Below are 20,064 nucleotides of genomic sequence, written 5' to 3'. Positions count from 1 at the left end.
ATAACACTTCATTTAGTTTCACAGAGTCTTTAAAAACAATGTTGCAGTGTTAAATGTCAAATAGCACAGATACAATAATTGTACAAAAATGTTTTGCCATACACTTGGTTTAGCTTTAAAAATATTTAACATTTGCATATATAATCTAAACAAAAGCTTTTTATAAATGACCAAAAGGCTAAGTTTTCTTAAGACCATGACATTAGCTTCTATAGATTACAATCCATGAATGTGGCATTCTGAATATGACATTATATCACAACCCATACTTTGCACAAATTTGCTATTAATAGTATTGCCTTAATATGTGACCTCTTCAAAAGAAAAGCCTACTTATTTTTATCCATAACAAATCCCATAATTGTGCAATGTTTAATGTATTTTTAAAGCATCTCTGTTGAAACCTCACCCTCTGAAGTCTGTAGTACAAGTGTCTTGCTGTATGGACCAACTCCTGCCTTGTTGAAAGCTTTCACTCGGGAGCTATATGTGCTGTTGAAATGTAGGCCATCAACAGTGCACATTGTTTCTTTTCCTACATAGACCTCCTGTTCAAGAAAAGCAGAAATGCAGTTTAAAAACAAAGATTAGCGTTGACTGCATATCACCTCTTGCCTATGATGTTTATTTAGTAAGTGGACTGACTAACAGTTTATAGCTGCACCTCAATTTTCTTTGAGTTTTTCCTCGATAGCTTGAAAACTTGTGATTAACTTTTTTCCTCATGACTTACCTATATTTGCTATATTCTACATTCCCCATTGTTGCCAACAGACTATCAAAATTCTTTTTCTTACAGATGATATCAACTATGCTAAACAGGCATGCTTTAATTAAAGTATTATTTTGTATTTCTAACATACAGTAAAAAAAATTGTTTGCAAGCATAATTTACAATTTCTTCTTCAATTATGATTAAGCAAAAACTCCACAATACTTTTAAAAGAGGACCAGTGATTAGGTTTTGTATTACAAATATAAAACCCCAGTTAAAATCTCATCCAATACAAGTTCATGATACAAAGCAAGACCAACTTTGCATAAAGGCACAAGAAAAAAAAATGTCTGTTTTAATAACCTCAAATGAATGCTTCTTTTGATATCTTTGTTATGTGGACAAGTCCATCAAAAGATAATTAATCTGTCTTTAGTTGATGGTTAAAATTATTTGCAGAAAAGAAAAGATATGAATCACCACTGCACTGTAATTTTGTTAGTTCGTGCCTTGTTAAGCCAAAGTATGGTATCACTGGCAATGTGCCAAATGCATACCCAATAAATAACAGCAATCAATATTAGTGTTGGGCCTTTTTCCAATTGGGAAAAACTATAACATCAAGTCCACAATAATCAATGGCTTCTGGGATGAAATTGAAATGATGCATAAAAAATACAAGCAAAAAAGATCATTGGCAATCACCACAGAATTTCTGATTTCTCTTTATTAAAAATACAAACATTGTATAGTTCTTTTCTATGTCTATGTAGAACTAAAATAATTGCTGTTACTCTAATCACCCATCAAGAAAGAGCTTCTTCCTATATTACCTATATAATTCATTTTCATTACTAAATACTTGTTTACCATGTTCCTTTGGTGCTTACCCTAAATTACATTGTTATTTTTTGTCACAAATAACAACCAAATTATTAGTAGTAGACTTACATTGGCCGTGGAGCAGTCTTTTTCCTCATTTAAAACATTTTTTCATGCATCTGTATATCTTACATAAAGCTACAAAGCCAGCCTTTACCAGATCACGACTGAATCACATATTTTCAGTGGGATGCAACAAATATCCCAAGTATTGAAACATGTCCCAGACTAATTTACTTTTAAGATAAAAGCTAAGGTTTCTATTTCTTGCAATCTTTTTATTTTATATTTTGCTTATTTTGAATGCACATTGAAGTACGAATGTTCAATTAAAACATGATAAAAATTTGTTAAATGGCTTCTTTATTTTTTAAAATCTATACAGGGACAGAAATCACAAAAGCAAGGGGAGAATGAAAAAATATAAATTGGATTATTACCCTACCATGTAATTGTTATCTAATTAATATAGTGTAGCGGCTCACCGCACCGGCATCAAACCGGCTCCCGACATCGCGACGTCGTCGGAGGCCCCGATCCAAGATGGCGCAGGGCCCTCCTCCTTCCCCAGCGTTGGGCTGGGAAAGCCTGCGCGCGGGAAGGTCAGGTGACATGCGCATGACGTCAGCGCAGGAATGTAGCGCGGGAATTGCTCAGCTATTAAAGGCGAACCACGCCCCGGTCGGCATTCGACCTTCGATTTTGAAACCAGCGACTCTGTGTCTTGATTTGGTAGTGTGTAGGTAGCCGCTACAATAGATTCTATATTCAGATGGTTATAAGCATTATTTTTTTTTAAACATAGAAGTTGCAAAATAAATGTATATTCTACCTACAGAACTCTAATTCTTTTCTCATATTGACTTCAGTTGATGGATAAAAATGAGTTGAAGGCAGTTTCTCTAAATTTTGCACTATTGCTCAGCCCAAGGATGATTTCATTATGGAGCAAATTCACATGCAGCAATGCACATTTACATTTGCACCGAAAGCTGAAATGGTGATGAGAGACCAACCTTGTGCATGAGCTAATTTTCAGAACAAATCAGTATTTGTTAAAACGAAAATCTAATTACATGATTTCAATTATGTTTAAATTTACTTTCTGCTTTAATAGAATGCCGATGGAAAAATGCATTTTCAGCATATTTCTTTTACCTAGGAACTGTAAACAAAAAATGAAGTTAATTTAAATTCATTTTTATTACTAAATACTCGTTTACCATATTCCTTTGGTGCTTACCCTAAATTAGATTGTTATTTTTTGTCACAAATAACAACTTAGTTGTTAGTGGTAGATTTACACTGGCCCTGGAGCAGTCTTTTTCCTCATTTAAAACATTTTTTCATGCATCTGTATACTTTATATAAAGCTGCTAAACCAGCCTTCACTTTCATAAAATATCTCACATCTTTTTTGGCTCTGGGTGCACAAATCAGTAGGCATTTAAAGCAGTAAAAGCAGTGCTAGCTAAGCCTTAGCTGTGCAACATACATGTTACTCGTCCACACAAATCAAATTTACATGAATTGGTTATTTTTCTAGAGTTCAATGAAACGGGAAAATAATACCCAACTAAATCTGTCTAAATAATTTGGTAAATTTTACTTCAAGAATATCACAGTAGCAAACACTTCATATTAAGCTTTATGATGAAGGGATCAAAGTGAAATAAGTAATACAACCTTCATTCACTGCAAATATTACTTGATCATTGGTTCACACTCAAATTAATGTCTCAGCATGAAACTAAACATATCACACATTTCCTTGTTCATAACCTTTTCCTACGATGTTTGTATTTTACCATACTCACTCTAAATTGGCCACCGTTTCCGTCATCCAGTTCTAGAATGTAGCCCTCTACTTGAACTAATGAAAGTGGCGGCTGTTTCCAGGACAATGTGGCACTGTTGTTGCGAGTACAACATTCCTCCAACTGCAGGATTGGGGCTGATGGCACTGGAGAGGGAACTGAGCAGAAATTGTGTAATCTTCCAGGAAATTGCAGAAAATTATTCTGTCACTTCACTAAGCATCTGGGTTTAGCCAGAGGGCCATTAAGCCATCACTTAAGCTCACTTAGAACTTCAGGAACTATTGATAGAATTATATTGTTTTGATAGTTTTGCATCCTCATTAATATCTATGTAAACCAATACTTGTTTTGTGGATTGTGTGTATTTGGAAGTCATTGCAAATCACAATGACCTAATTACAATTTGTTTTGGGCTCTCTGGCTAATTCCTAAATTCTATCTTTTACATGGCACTTATCAGTGATTTTCATTGTACTATGTTGTAGCAATTATAAACTGTTAAGAGGTTACCCACTGTAATAAAATCCCAACCATTTTATCTCTAAATTCTCTGTACTTAGATGCAAGTTATAAATCAAACTGATGCAATTGATTTATTTCAATAGAAATTATTTTCACTCGTCTTTAAAACATTCCAATGAAAAAAAGCACTCAGTTAAAAAAAATACCAGATGGATCTTACTGAAAATTATAGGAAACTTCTAGATATTCAAAAACAAAAGGAAAAACTGTAAAAGATTGCACAACATTAAATTTCTTTTTTCACTTCTCAGCAAGACCCTTACACTCCTATTTCTGGCACCAATTAGGGGCCTTATGCACGATAAAAGAATAAAAAATGGTTACTAACATAATGGACATATAAAAAGTCCTCAAAGGATCTATGAATTCCAGAGTTGAACAACTTCTTTTGAAAAAAATTAGTCTGAATGTAATTATTTATTTGGTCTCAATACAAGACGATGCTGACATCCACAGCTTGCTTATAATCTTACAGTTTATCTAAATGATCACTAACACCAGTTGAAAGTTCAAAATTCAGATACAGTATTCATTCCACCATGCATATATCGCAGAATAATAAACAGATTCCAAGTCTTTCAAAAAATGCAGGTCTGCTTCGGGACTTTGGACTCATAGTTCAAATTGTAACTAAGGACCTATTGTCAGTTCAGAGTACACAATGAGCCCAAATATGAAACGAGTCCTGCAGTCATTGCTAGCACCTGGTTACTGAAATATAAATGCTATTTTCTAGCTACTAATTTTAAAATTTTTACTGGAAGAAACAGTATATTGAAGGTGAATTCTCTTAGAATAATTAAACTCCATTTATCTTAGACTTTATATTTGCATGGAGATTTAATGAATGAACTGCTAGATGAAAATAATTCAAAAATATTAATATGAAGGAGCTTCAATTTTGTGAAGCATTATATAACAATGAGTTTAAAGAATTGAGGAGTGATTGAATCCAGGTTTGTAAAGTGATAGCGAGATGTAGTATGTTAGGAAAGCTATCTTCTTTGGTGGGGAAATCCAGAAGAGATGTACTTATAAAATTAGACCCATCCCTTTTGAGAGAGAAGTCAAGAAGGAATCTTTCCACATAAATGGTAATGGTATTGGAAATCTGGATCAAACATTCCTCATGAATGCAGAACATTCACGTTTTAGCTTTAAAGCTGATAACAAGACTGAAAGTCAGAAATAAAATCACTAAAATACTCATCAGTGCTTATCGATAGACCCTGAACTATATTAAACAATAAACCAATATGATTTCAATATTGGTGAAATACATAATAGTAAGCATATTATTTTAAATTGTTCTTCAAATCATCAACTTATATGTCATACAATCTTCTGACCAGGCATGCAAAAGCTATGAATCTAAATGTAATTGTCCAGTTCACATCTATATATGCTCAATTCCTACTGTAGGACAGGCAACTGGAATCTTCATGATTATTGAAATTGTCTTGTACAATGTTGCTATGCAGAAGATGGATAATCACAACCTTCGCTCTTCTTTTCCCCCCTAACCACAACTCATTACCCAGGCTTAATCGTGCAAGCCAAAGTTCTCCATCCATGACCAAAGCTGCTTTATGTGGATCCAAGAAAGGTGCGTTGTTCTATTGTTCCCTGAATGTTCATCTCATGCACCTGATGGCAGCTCCAGTGTAAATTTTCAGTATTTTCTGCAACTACCAGGAAGAATCAGAAAAAAAAATGGTGGTCTTGGTGACTGTTCTAACAAATCTACCAAATTTACACTGGGGTTGCTGCAGATGCACAATGTGGAGAGCTCAACTTTCAACAATAGAACCTTTTACTTATGGTTACATGCTAATCCATAGTGGATTTCTTTTAAGTGGTCATTTCACTACTAATACACTCTTTGGCTGTCTGGTTGCAGCATCCTTAATTAAAAGGAGCAAACCATGTCAAAAATCAGCTATTGCATCAACTTTTGCCATTGCATACATGAAACTCCACAGACCAATAAATTTTCATTGCTGGTGAAAAACTAAGCTTTAAGGTGACATTTTATTCCCAGTTGCCATCGCTGATTCCAAAGAATGCTGGAAATGTCTTCCTTTAAGCCTGTGCAATGATGTAGAATTTTCAAAATGTCTTATGTTATTGCAAAAATGAAGGAATAATTAATAGAAATGATTATAAAAGTAAAAAATATATTTGTGAACTGTTATCTATTATATAATAATCTGGAAAAACTGCTTTCCAGTCTATTTCAGCATCAAGTAACAGGGATGTCATCAAAAAGCCATCAAAAGGGTATGCAACAGGGTTTTTAAAAACATTAATTAGAATGCCAAGCTTTTTTTTAGAATGTTTAAGAGTGCATATAATTAACAACACTCATGCTCGTTGCTATGTATTTGATTATTAGCATATCATTTCCAAAAATGAATGCATTCTTGTATAGCAGAAGATAATTTCCAATTGGGCTTCAGTGTGCATGAGAATCAGATCAAAAGCCCCATCCTGAAACTTACAATCACATTGTGAAGATATGTACTATCAGATTTCATATAGAAATATGTTCTTTCAAAGAAAATCAATTGCATGACCAAGGTTTTATGTTAGATACAATCATACTGTATATAATTTTAGCCTTCTAAATTGAGTCCTGTTCATGCAGCAATGTCCTGTCTCCTCTGTTCAAATCATTGTTTTGTTGATGTCTAAATGATACACAGATTGCCAGTCTACTTTTTTTTAAAATCATTTTGTTGATTTAAAGGCTATTACTGACAACTAATTTTAATGCTGTTACAGCTTTGAGATGGAAGAATGTATCCCTTTCCAAAATGTGGAAGTGCAGAGAGAAACAGACAAGATGACCAACAGCCAATGAATATAATCATAATTTTTTTTGAAATTCAGAATGTGTTCCGGTATACTGTTTCTTACCTTTCATCTGCACAAAATCCAGCTGTAAGATAGATTGCAAGAGTGGTGCATTGTCCAGGGTTAAGTCAAAGTCAGTATTCAGGCGGGGTTGGAGTATGCCTTTTCCCCATTGTTCATCAATAAGGAGTACACGCCTTATTAAAGCATCTGAAATCTGAAAGCAATGCACATTCCATTACAGATGCCAAACTGGATTTCAGAATAAAGATATTGGATTTGCCTGTGTCCTTGTGCAACTACATTCAAGATGAACATTTTAGATATGGAAGGCTTTTTGTTCATTCTTTGGTTACTGAAGCTAATTTATTATTATTAGTCCATAATGAAACCAAAATTAAATTCAGGACACAATGTGCAATCTGCAAGGTTTTTAAGAAAGGGAAATATTCCATATATTTTAAAATAAACATTAATAATTGTTATTTCTTTACATTTTCTCCAAAGACAACATCAAAGGCAATAAGACACCAATAGTCATATTGGTGCATTGACAATTTAGCAACTGCTCAAGCATATTCTGTATCTTGCTATGAGAGACAGCACCAGAATCTTTGAATGTTGCTCCAAGATACCAACAGAGAATTACTATCATTCATTCAGAAATACAGAAGCATCAACAATTATGCACTGACCTGTAAAAAGCCACTGGGGTCATTCTCTTTAATTACTTCCAGACAGTATTCCATCAGGCCAGTTGTTTGGCGCAGTTTGACTGTACAATGGCTGATTTGATCTCTGACCACCTACAACAAAAACAAGCATTAAATAAGGCTTCATTTTATTTTAAAGCATAAAGTGGTACGATGGAATATGGGAAAAGTTCAGCCTTCTACTTAAATCCTAACTGCTGTTGTGCTTTCCACCTGCTTGTATTGCGTAGGAATAATATGATATTTAAGAAATTTTGACATAACTCACTATGGAAAGTTTGGTGTATATGTTGGTGTGACTTGGTTATACAATAAGAATTTGCAGCCAACCAAACATTCGGAAATCAGGAGGCCAGGGCTATTGGGAAATGCAAAGCTGGAAGAGGTTATGGAGATGATGTGAAAAAACCATGGAGGAATTTAAAAACTAGGGTGAGAATTTTCAAAAAGACATTGATTAGCCAAGAATAATCCACTTAATTAATCTAGGGTTTTGTGAAAGGGAACATGCTTCACAAGGTTGTGGATGAAACTATCAAGATAGATCAAGATGAACAAATGGGTATAGTATATTTCAGAAGATTTGATAAGATACCTCACGAGAAGTCATTACATAAAATGAGGAATTACAATGTTGGAGGCAAGACACTGGTATGAAAAGAGGATTAATTAAAGGACAGAAAGCAGAGCGTGGGAATAAACAGTTCTCTTCTAGGTTGGAAGAGTGTGAACAGTGAGGTGCAACAATGATCAGTTTTATGCACTCAGCTATTTGCAATCATTAGTAATGACCTGGATGAAAAGATCCAAGTCTTCTGACTCTACAAAGCCAGGTGGAAAAGTAGCTGTGAGGAAGATGCTGAATTTGCAAGGGGATACAGACAGGTTAATCAAGTGGGGCTTGAAAATGCCGGTAGTAGTATAATACGGGAAAATTTGTGTTTATGCACTTCGGCAGGACGAATAGAAAAACAAGTTTATGTACACCAAGAAATTCATAGACATTAGTAAAGGAAATGATCTTGGTGTAAACCTGCAGTTAAATAATAAATAAACAAAGTCTAGAATATCAGCCCCATGATTCCAAACCCAAAGCAAGGTGGATGATACTTAACTGCCCTCTGAAGAGGTTTAGCAAATTACAATTCAGATAAAGGACTATAAATGCTGCCTTTACCTGTGATGTCCACATCCATTGAAAAAGTACACAAAAAAGCAAGTCATCAGAAAAGTAAATGATCTGTTGGAAGAGGTCTGGATATCTTCCTGAAATTATACAGAGTTTTGATGACTCCTCATTTGGAGTAACAGTGTTCCTTTTTAGTATTATACCTAAAAATGATGCAACTGCTTTGGAGCCAAAGCAACGCAATGTATATTCATTACGTTATTTTTTGGGTTGTTCTCTGGCAGTAGATTCAGCAGGAATGGCCTATACTCACTGGTGCTTAGAAGAATGAGAGGAGATCTCATTGAAATTCTGTTACAGGATAAAAGGCTCAATGCCAGGAAACTGTTTTCTCTAACAGATTCTAGAATTAGGGGGCACAGTCTCAGGATGAGGAATCAGTCATGCAAGAATGAGTGAAGATTAATCTCTCTTATGTCTCCATAGATTGGTAGTGCTGTCTTGAAAAAATATATAAATCTCTACTCTAGAATCTCTCCTAGGGAAAACAGTTTCCTGACATCAAGCTAGTTAATCTGCAATAGGATTTCAATGAGATCTTCTCACAATCTTTGCTTCTAAACTTTGGTTCTGCTGACTTCTACAGAACTGAGTTTCAGAAGCAGAATAGAGGAAGATGCCACTCCTTGATAATATGTTTAGCAATGCCCAAAAGGTTAAATTTCTAGGCCTCTGCATTGGTTCTTTAATTGCAATAACTCATAGTGCAAAAGCCCACAGAACACGTGTGGGCCAGTGTAGTTGTAATGAAGACGTGGCTTCTTTCACTTGCCACTGACCCCAAAATCCAGATCATTGTCTTGGTTGTGCTTGTGTATAGCAGCAGAATAAAGTAAAGGAAGTAACATGTCTGTTGACAATAATGAAAGTAACAAGATCACAAATTAAAGGAACATGTTCTATTACATCAATGTACTTTATATCTACTTTAACAGTAGATGTACTTTTTCCACCACTGTAGTGGTAATTATTAGGACAATAATGCCGGAATGGAAGGAATACTGTCGTAATAGGACAAACCTTAAGTTTGTGTTCGTGTTCTTTGGTTACTCGTGACAGCAACTGTCCCTTCCTTCTGTTCAGAGCTTCAATGAGAGCATCACACTGAGCAACAAGACAAGCTTCAAACTCGACACTGTTTTCCTGTACACGACAAATAAATCATTCAGTCAGCCAGCTACAAAATAGCACAAAGACCAAATGAATTGTTGTAATATTACATACTTCAGAAAAACATCGCTGTCTAAAATATAAAAAACTACATACATCCAGACCATTATCTTCTTAATTCTTACTTTTGAGAAACATTAATTTTGTATTCTACTTTTTTGCTTTCATTCTTACTAGTAGTAAGAGTGTACCAGTCACTAAGCAATATGCAAAACTGGGACGGCAGCAATGTAACTTAGGTAAAAAGTGGCAAGAGATGAGAGTACAAGGTGTGGCAGAGGGCCAAACAGTGAAAGAATCAGAGGCAATGGTATTTTGTAGTTAGATATAATATTTAGAAATAGAGAGAAGCAAACAGGGAAAGAAAGAATGAAACTAAAGAGAGATGCACAGGACTGCAGATGCTGGAATCAGGAACAAAAAAAAACAAACTGCTGGAGGAACTCAGCAGGACGAGCAGCATCGGTTGGGTGGGGAAGGAAATGTCGACATTTTGGTTCGAGACCCTGCATCGGGACTGAGAGTGGAGAGGGAAGATAGCTGGTATAAAGAGAAGAGGAAGAGTGAGACAGTGGCCAATAGGTGTTAGTTGGAATAAGGAGGGGTGAAGGATGATGGGCAGAAAGATCTGGGCTGGGGGGGGGGGGGGTGGGTGGGGAAAAGAAGTAAAGAAGTGAGAAAGAGCACAGGGATAGAGGCTGGAGGGTGAAAAGTGGAGACACAAAGGCTACAAGTCCTGGAGCAACAAACAGTCTGCTGGAGAAACTTGGTGGGTTGAGCAGCATATGTAAGGGGAAAGGAATTATAGACATTTCAGGTCAAAACCCTGCAAAAGGACAGAGTGGAGAGGGGAGTATTGATACTATAAGTTCCCTAAAACTGTGTAGATTATTTGACCATTGGCTGCAGCACTTGCTGTAGTGCAAAGCCAGGGAACAGAAGACTCTATAATATTTTGGCTGAAATCAGTAAGTTGACATGCATCTTATTCTGTTTATCAACTCAATTTAATTTCCTGTCCATAATTATCTTACCAGAAACAGGACAACTTTGACCAGTTGCAGTCAAAGCTACACCAAAACATATTTACTTCTAAGTGCACTTTATATGTGGCAAGGTATTAACATATTAAACAAAATTTCAAGGAAACATAAAAATGAACTAATAAAGACATGATTCACTTTAAACAGTGAAGTTAAATGCAGCAAATAAAATTTTATTTCAGTTGTAAAAGTCATACCTGGATTTGCTGCACCATGCTCCTCAGCAGTGCTAAGAATTCTTTGGCCTCCTTTGCCTTCTCTGACAATCCATTCAATGCTTGAGAGAGCTGATTCTAAAAACAAAATGTACTTGTGAGATATGGCAAATCATTTTAAAATACTTAACATTCCACAAGGTAGACTGATTCCTGTGCACATCTTGGACAACCTTGCTTAAGAGTAGCTGTAGATGAACCTTAAGCAAATGCTAATAAATGCAAATTTTAGTGGTCATATTACTGTTCAATGTCTTAGCTGAAAACTTAGATCACTGATGCTTTGCATTGTATAATTCTTTCAAAAAATTCAGTGGTCTCTTTCATGTATTTTAGTCAGTTTTGTACCATGAAAGCCAAAATAATGTAAGATATTATTCCTGGTTGTTATTCTTCAGAATTCATGTACAGTTGTGTAATGGTACGAAATTGACCTATAAACGGATTTAGGCAATTAGTAGAATTGTTTTAGGCCCATTGAATCAGTAGCATTTCAACAATACATGAAGACAGGGTAAGAAGCAGATTCTAGAAATTGGGTGAAGGAATCCGCTATGTCCATCCACAAGATGATGCATAGAAGCGTGGCCCATTGCCCAAAGGGCTTGTTCTAAGCCCTTGCCCAAGGTGAGGGAGGCCTGAGGTCCAGCTCGTGGCAATAAACAGGGTGATTAGGAGATGCTTTAATAGGCACCAATGGAAACTCCCTCATCAGTTAACTCCTCCACAGCAATAAAAATAGGAAATGCTGGAAATACTCAGCAAGTCCGCCAGCATCTGTGAAGAGAGAAACAGTGTTAATGTTTCAGGTCAGGATGAAAGATCCTCCAACATTAACTGTTTCTTCTTCCACTGATGCTATCTGACTGCGGAGCTTTTCCAAATGTTTTGTGTTTTTATTTCAGATTTTCATCATCTGCAGTTTTTTGATTTTCGTTCAACTTCCAATGCTCAAGACGAGAGGGCATGGCTTTAAGGTTATGGGTGGGAGGTTCAGGGGAGATGTCAGGGGGAGGTTTTTCACCCAGAGAGTGGTTGGTGCATTGAATGCACTGCCTGGGGTGGTGGTGGAGGCAGATACATTGGACAGGTTCAAGAGTTTGTTGGATAGGCATATGGAGGAATGTGAGATAGAAGGATATGAGGGAGGAAAGAGTTAGATGGTGTGAGGGTGGTTTGATGGACAGCACAACATGGTGGGCCGAAGGGCCTGTTTTGTGCTGTATGGTTCTATGGTTCTCTATAACCGTTGGACTGATGATAGCTGGCATACTCCCGCCACTCCTACCATATCCCAGCCCCTCCAATCTCCACAGTTTATCATCCCAACCTGCTAGAATCCCATGACTATGTGTTGGCTTCAGGTTGAGTTGGATAACAAAATAAATACAAGTCCTTGGTCTCAGGTCAGGTCAGGTCATAGTTTTATAGACCGATAGCAAAAAGGAGAAAATGGAAAGGAGGAGTTATGTCGAAGTTGTTCATGAATAACAGTGAAGAGTCTGTACAGTCATAGATATAAACATTAATTCCAACTTTAAGTCATGAAGTTACCAGATTTAGACATAGCAATTACATAGCAAAATTAAATTATGATAAAACTCACATCATTTTCGGTTAATAGTACCACTTTTGGCAAAGTCCTCTCCAAGAATAAGTAATTTCCTATGTATTCCTTATATATCAATTTATAGAAATCTCATTTAAACAAGCTATTCTTAATAATGGTAACCATTAAACTACCAGATTGTTGCAAAAAAAAACACTGCACCCAGTACATGAATGCTCTTCAGATAAGGAAATCTGATATCAATACCCTGTCTATCTAATATGTAACTCCAGATGCACTAACACAGTGGTCTCAGAACTCTTTTCTGAAATTGCCTAACAAGCTCAAGCTCAGGGGCCAATCAGAGATGGAATACAAGTACCGGGCTATACAGTTATGTTCTGATCCCATACACAAATAATAAAAATATTTCAGATTTTACTTTCATTCTGGTCATGCAACAGAATAAGACTAAACCAAAGTGAGGAAAAAGAAAATTATCTTCTGAAGCTATGGATATTTAGATGGCAAATGCAGCTGTTGGTTTGTTCAGACATAGCTCCACTACTATTATTAATAATTTAAATGATTTGATTTCATATAGACACTCCATTCTTTTCACAAATGCCTATATAATCTGGAATATGCCTCAACTGAATGGAACAAGGCACTGAGGATTCAAGTGCCTTATTTCACTCTGTTTCAGAGACCGAATTTAAAACCTGTGCCTCCATTTCTTAAGAGATCAATATTTTATAATTTTTTTTAAAAGCTTAATGCATTCTAATTACTTCAAAGTATATCCTCATTTCTGTTGTCCTTGCGCCCACCCATGAATTGGTAATGAATGAATATACAAAGTCAATATAATTGATTACAACCAGACATATGAATCTTACAAGTCAGGCAACTGACAGAAACAATTAGAATTGATTGGACTATCAATCTCATTGCATCTGTTCATTAGAGCCTACGATTATGGTCAATCATTTTTAAAAAGGCATTTATTCATAGACATGGGCAACACTGGCAAAGCCAGCATTTAATACCCTTTTCAAGTTGCCTTCAAGGAGGTGGTGGTTAGTTGCCTTCATGAACCACTGCAGTCAATAGTGGGAAGGAACTTCGATAGTGCTGTTAGGTGGGCATTTTCAGGATTTAAACTCATTGACAATCAACTAAGGAGATACTTTTCAAAGTCAAAGTGCTGTGCGACTTGAAGAGGACTTGAGCTGGTGTTCTCCAAAATCCTGCTATCCTTGTTCGAGGTTGGAAAAGTTGTGGATTTCGGAGATACTGCCTAAGAGGAGAGCTAAATATGAAGGGGATGTTAATTAAGTACACTGCGCTGATGCTCTCGAGTTTAGAAGAATGTAAAATGTTCTCATTGCAATATAATATTCTAATGGGGCTGGACAGGATAGATTCAGGGATGATGATATTCCCCCTAACAGGTGTGCCTAGAGCCACAGGTCAAAGTCTCAATATAATGTGTTGGGCATTCAGGACTGAGATAAGGAAGAACTTCTTCACTCAGAGGCTTTAGAAGTCTCTTGCAAGAACTGTGCAGTGACTCAGTGGATACTCAAGGCAGATTAATAATTTTTGGATAGTAAGGGAATATGGTGTTTGCGCAGAAAAGCAGCACAGAGGCAAAAGATCAGCCATGATCTTATTGAATGGTGGAGCAGAGTCAAAGGGCTTCTCCTGTTTTGGTTTCTGATGTTAGTAAGTCTTGATTGAAGAGTCAAGGATTAAAGATCACCGATAAAATAAAGGGGGGGGGGAAATCAAGTGTAACATGAGGCAAAACCTTATGTAGCACGTGGTTAGAATCTGGAGTGCACTACTTGCAGACGTGGTGAAGATGAATTCCCACTGTGGCTTTGAACAGGGAAATTAGACAAGTATATTGTAAGGAAAAATTTGCACTTGGGAAGAAAGTGAATAAAGTTTTGAAATATGCACTGTTGATGGTGCACACTGCAGTCATGGCGCATTGATGATGGAGGACAAATCTTTGTGTTGGGTGCAACTCCATTCAATGGAGGGTTTTCCTGCATCCTACTTAGCAGTTTTATTGGACTACATAGATACCATATTAAGTCAAATGTTGCCTTCATGCCAAAGGCAGACATTGACTTCACCAGTGGAATTCAGCTCCATCTACATTTGGAGAAAGACTGCATTGATAGCTGGAGCCAAATGGTCCTCACAGAACTAAAACTGAGGGTTCACAAAACTACAGATGTTTGTGTAACAGAAATAGGTCACTTTGCCTAATTAGTGAACAGGTTATTGATGAACAAGTGGTATTTGATGGCACTGTCAATAGCCAAGTCCATCACTTGACTAGCGATTCAGAACAGACCAGAGAGACAATAGCTAGCTAGTTTGGATTTGTCCTCCTTTCAATAGATTTTCTTTTACATTTTTGGGTAAATCTCCATGTGTTTTCTTGGATAACTAGACTGTAGGCTGGACTGGTCTGCATTATAATTCTCCAGCACTCCAGGCAGGAGGTTGTTGGAGCCCACAGTATTTGCTGCATCCAGTGCACTCAGCTACTTCTTGGCATGAAATACATTTGCTCAGGATTGACTGTGATGGCAGTGTCCTCAGTATGAGGCAATGATGGATCATCAACTCAGCACTGTGTGAAAATGGCTGCAACACTTCAGTTTTGTTATTTGCAGTTACTCTCTGCAATTTTACCATCATTGGAAGAGAATTGCCATCAGTGTTCTCTGGAACCTCCTCCTCCCATTAGTTATTTAACTCTCTGCTACCAGATGTGGTATCTGCAGAGCTCTTACATCTCATTTTGGGATTGTTTAATTCTATCTATTAGACTGCTTCTGCAGTTTTTCATGGATCTAGTCTGTTATTGTTTCGTCAGGTAAGAATTGCAGTATTAGGCACTGCTTCTTACAATTTTTGAACTCCTTAATGACATAGGATACGTCACCTGAGAGTGAGGGATATGTTGGGACATGGGGTAATATGTGTGGGTGAAATATAATTCTGTTGCTGTTGATGGCCCACAGTGCAGCATGAAGACCCAGTTTTGGGCTGCCAGATTTGTTCTGATCGAATGACATTTAGCATGATGGTAAAGCTGCAGAACATAACTGAGAGCATAATCAGGATAGGCTCCATATATCTACATGGACTATGCAGTGAACTCTCCATACACTGTCACAGGAAGGTCCATCTGTGAAGTAGACTGGTGAAGATGACATCAAGTGTGAAGCAGGGTCTTGCAGCTCTATCTTACAAAGCACTGTCAGTTTGGTTACCAGTGTGCAAAGGAGCCATTCTTGGTGACAAGACAATTAATGTTCTGGAGGGTTTGTGTTACTTAGTTCAGGCCTACCAGGTTATCTTTGTGCAGTTAAAAATCTATATATGATTAGCATTCTTTATCTAATTAATGGTTTCAATGCCAACTTCAAATCAGAAAGACAAAGGGGTAATCAGTAAGAATAGTTTGTGTTGTTGGCATTTAAGTAGGAGACTAACAGAGTGAACATTGCATGTAAATACCTCAAACAGACATCTCTTATAATAACACAGAAGGAATCATTCGGCCTATCAGGTCCATGCCAACTCCCTGGGGAGCAAACCCACGAGTCCCATTCTCTCTGTCCTTATTCCCCTGGATCTCTGCAACTTAATCTTAGTTTTACAGTAGCCAATTAACCTACTGTGATAGGAAAGTGGAGTACACAAAAGAAACCCACATAGTCATGCAGAGATTGTGCAAACTCTGCACTCGGCATCGGAGTGTAGGATCATAATTCGGTCCCTAGAGCTATGAGTCAGCAGCACTACCTGCTGCACCACCAAGCCACTATTGGAGCCTGTGGCATTTAGACCACATATGCCATGCACCCACTGTTTGCTTATTTAGCTGGAATTTTATGTGCAATGTGTGCTATGTTCGGAAAGGTGTTAGACTGTGCAATGTTTGAGGATACCAGATGTATGCAGAGTAAGTAGATAGATGGTCATGCTGATTTTCATTTATTGCTGAATTAACACCAGCACTGTACTTTGACCTTTATGATCCAGCTAACACCACACTACCTCATCAACCTAAACTACTTAAAAAATAAATTACTTGGGGCTTGATCATGCAGATAACTTCAATTCTAAATGATTTTAAATTGTGATCATATCTTTTCAATAAGATCAGCTCTCATTCTTTGAAAGTGCTTAATTGCTCCTCTTAAGACAACTAGCTCATTGTAGGAATTAGCCTCATTTAAAATTTTTCATGTTGTCAGGTTTTGTTACAACATAGAGGGACCCGTCAAATCCATGCTAACTCTCAGAGCATTCCCATCAACCCCATTCCCCTTTTGTTTCCCTGTAACCTATTCCCTATAACATATGTATTAACTCACCCTGATTCTCCTGCCAACCACCTACACTCAGTGCAATTCACAGAAGCAAATTAATCTAATGGCATGTCTTTAGGATGTGGGAGGAAAGTAGAGCTCTGGGGGGAAACTCATGCAGCTACAAGCAGAATGTACACACTCCACACAGACACCACCCAAGGTTAGGATCAACCTAGATCACTGAAGCTGTGTGGCAGCAGCATTAATTGCTGCACTACTGAGCCTCTCTCAGTAGTGCAGCAATTAGACAAATAAAACTAATGAACCTCCTCTGAACCATCTCTAATGACAAGTACATCCCTCCTTAAATAAGCTTATCAAAAATATTACCAATGCCCTGTATTGCTGCAGCGAGACTTCCTTTTTATTTTTACATTTCATCTCCTTTGCAATAAAGACCAATATTATACAAATAGTTTAACTAATTAAAATATACTGAAGAAACCAAATTAAAAATGACATTGTTAAAAATAAATTATACCTACTAAACTGATTGCATTATGTTAAAATGATTGATTCAACATCTGATATTCATGAATGAGCCAGACTTAATATGACAACTTTGTTATGCACTCATCCAGTTGCAATTCTATAATCGAAGTATCTGACTTTTCATTATCTTTACACAATACAAATATTTTTTAAAAATGCATTTAATTTAAGGTCAGAGGTAGCTAAAACAGTATTCAAGAAAATAGTCCTCAATGAATGCCTCCTGGAAATCCTTCCATTTCATTGTGAGAGAAGTAAGACAGGGTTAAACCTTTTGAGTTCTCTCCTTCCTTTAGGGGGCACTATTGTAGCACTACTGTCCATCAACTGCAGACTACAGGAGAGATTTATATTTTGGCACTCTGGCAAGGGACAATTGTATTCCCAACTGTTCTTTCACCAATGAAAATTGTAATATTAGTGATACAGGATCCCTGATATGTTCTCAATGTAACCGGAGAAGGAAAAGCATTTTCTCTTGTTTATTTCACATTAATCATTTAAACTGCAATTAATTTTATAATCCACCATGTATTTCCACTATTACACTGTTTTGTTCAAGGTGATACTTCCTTTCTTATCTGGTACACAAATAACTCAGACCAATCAAACAAGAACAAAGCAATTTGACATGCATTTTCTTCAGATCTTGTTTTCTGATCCATAGGCAGCTTGACTGAGCTTATAATACCACAGAATGCTTATTTTACAGTTTATTTTGCATTTTTTCTTGACAATTATCCTATAGATAGACCACAATTAAATAGTTAAATAGACCACAGCAAAATGAAGCCGTTCAGAAATGGTAAATCTTAAAATACATCTTCAGTTCTTTTCACCATCATTTAAATCACATTTAAATTCTGTCATATGACCATGTATTTTTCTCAATGTGTGCAAGTTCATGTAATATCAGTTTAGAAATTAGTTCTGAAATTCTATTAAAGTATTCCAACAAAAAAAAATAAAGAGGGTGCCAGTGGACTGGCAATAGGAGCAACATTATAGATTCATTAGCAAAATCAAAGTCCTGAAATTAATGGGAAATTGATTACAAGTCTAGCTAAGGGAGAAAAAGCTGAATGGGGAGAGGTCACTTTTCAGACCAGAGGAAAGTGCACAGTGACCTCAGGTGTTTTTTTTAAACTAAAAACAATACTTATGTTGTTGTGCATTAATGACCTTTACTTGGATACACAGAAAGCTTAAGTTTAAAGGTGCCATGCAATTCCATGTAGGAAAGGGAGGCATAGTCCAAATGCTAATAACCTCACCACATTTAAGAATATACTTGAAGAGCTGTGACCTACTGGGTTAGGAATCTATTGCTGGAAGGTACCGGACCGGAAATTTTAACTCTGCTTTGCTTTTCACAGATGCTGCCTGAACTGCTTCCATCATTTTCTGTTTTTATTTCAGATTTTCAGCACCTGCAGACTGTTTTTTTTTTAAAATTTTTATCTATTATATTTTAGGATTCAAATTTTGGGGAAGTGAAAAATAAGAGGAGAGGTATTATCTTCACTTGTCAGTAGCATCAAATATAGAAGAGTTTTTACAAGAATTAGACAGGATGCATTTCAATTTTTAATATAAAAAAGCTACCAAACACAATCAATATGCTTTGGTGATGGAAATTGGTGAGTTTTAAGGAGATTAAAGAAATTAACATGTTTTAACATATTAGATTGCAAACATTCTGTGGCATAATTGTAGACTGTTCTGTGTTCAAATAGACAAAATTATTACTGACCTGAATTTCAATTTGGTAATGAAGAAAAGGATTGACTGTGTTACAGATAATTAATGAAAAAAAACTATCTGCATCCTGCATATCCATTAAGGGTGACCTCCCATCCCGATTCCAATTACAACAGATTCTGACCAAGTCTCACTTCCATAGCTATTCATCTAATACCTATTCCAATATTCTGCCTTTCTAATATCTAGCTACTTCATTATGAGAACAAGTGTCTGAAGCTAGCTAATTACTTTTACAATTTTCTAGGAAGATGGTCCTCAATTTGATGAGCATGCATTGAAAGATCAGTTGTGTACTGTATACAAACCATTTACAACCAGTTTAAATTTCTCATTAGATAAATATGACAAAATCCTCTGCAGATTGCTTTGATGGCTTCAATAAATTACCTATAAATGAAATAATTCAATAAATGATTAACCAATAATCAATTGTGACATCTTATCAATTCATACAAAGCCAATGGATCAGAATACAGCAGAAAAAAACCACCAAGACTCCTGCTATCTGCATGAATACTGTAGTCTCCAACTGAACTGCGAAGCCACCTTCGTGCCTGAAACTCAAAATACTGGTTAAAGCTATCAACACCTTCATAATCTTCACATAACTGAGCATCATGCTTGCCTACTGCCACTAGGCCATAGAGTGTCCACACCTAAAATATTCACTAACATCTGCAATTTACATTTTAATAATGTTAAAATATTGTTGAACTCAGAAAATATTT

General features: G+C 36.4%; 1 protein-coding gene across 3 annotated transcripts in view; it reads right to left on the bottom strand.

Moving 5' to 3' along the window:
• The window catches only part of trim9 (tripartite motif containing 9), a 52,657-nt gene that overhangs the window by 18,432 nt on the left and 14,161 nt on the right, over window positions 1–20,064 (bottom strand). For all 3 annotated transcript variants that reach the window (XM_052021076.1, XM_052021095.1, XM_052021086.1), the window contains exons 2-7: window positions 11,108–11,203; window positions 9,718–9,840; window positions 7,491–7,601; window positions 6,859–7,012; window positions 3,415–3,572; window positions 410–548 (exon numbers count right to left, since the gene is read on the bottom strand). In XM_052021076.1, coding sequence (XP_051877036.1) covers window positions 410–548; window positions 3,415–3,572; window positions 6,859–7,012; window positions 7,491–7,601; window positions 9,718–9,840; window positions 11,108–11,203 — 781 coding nt within the window. The remainder of the gene's footprint in view (window positions 1–409; window positions 549–3,414; window positions 3,573–6,858; window positions 7,013–7,490; window positions 7,602–9,717; window positions 9,841–11,107; window positions 11,204–20,064) is intronic.

The sequence above is a fragment of the Pristis pectinata genome, chromosome 1, assembly GCF_009764475.1.
Source record: "Pristis pectinata isolate sPriPec2 chromosome 1, sPriPec2.1.pri, whole genome shotgun sequence".
Lineage (NCBI taxonomy): Eukaryota > Metazoa > Chordata > Chondrichthyes > Rhinopristiformes > Pristidae > Pristis > Pristis pectinata.
Note: the sequence above shows the minus strand (reverse complement) of the source record. Positions and strands in the feature narration are given on the sequence as shown.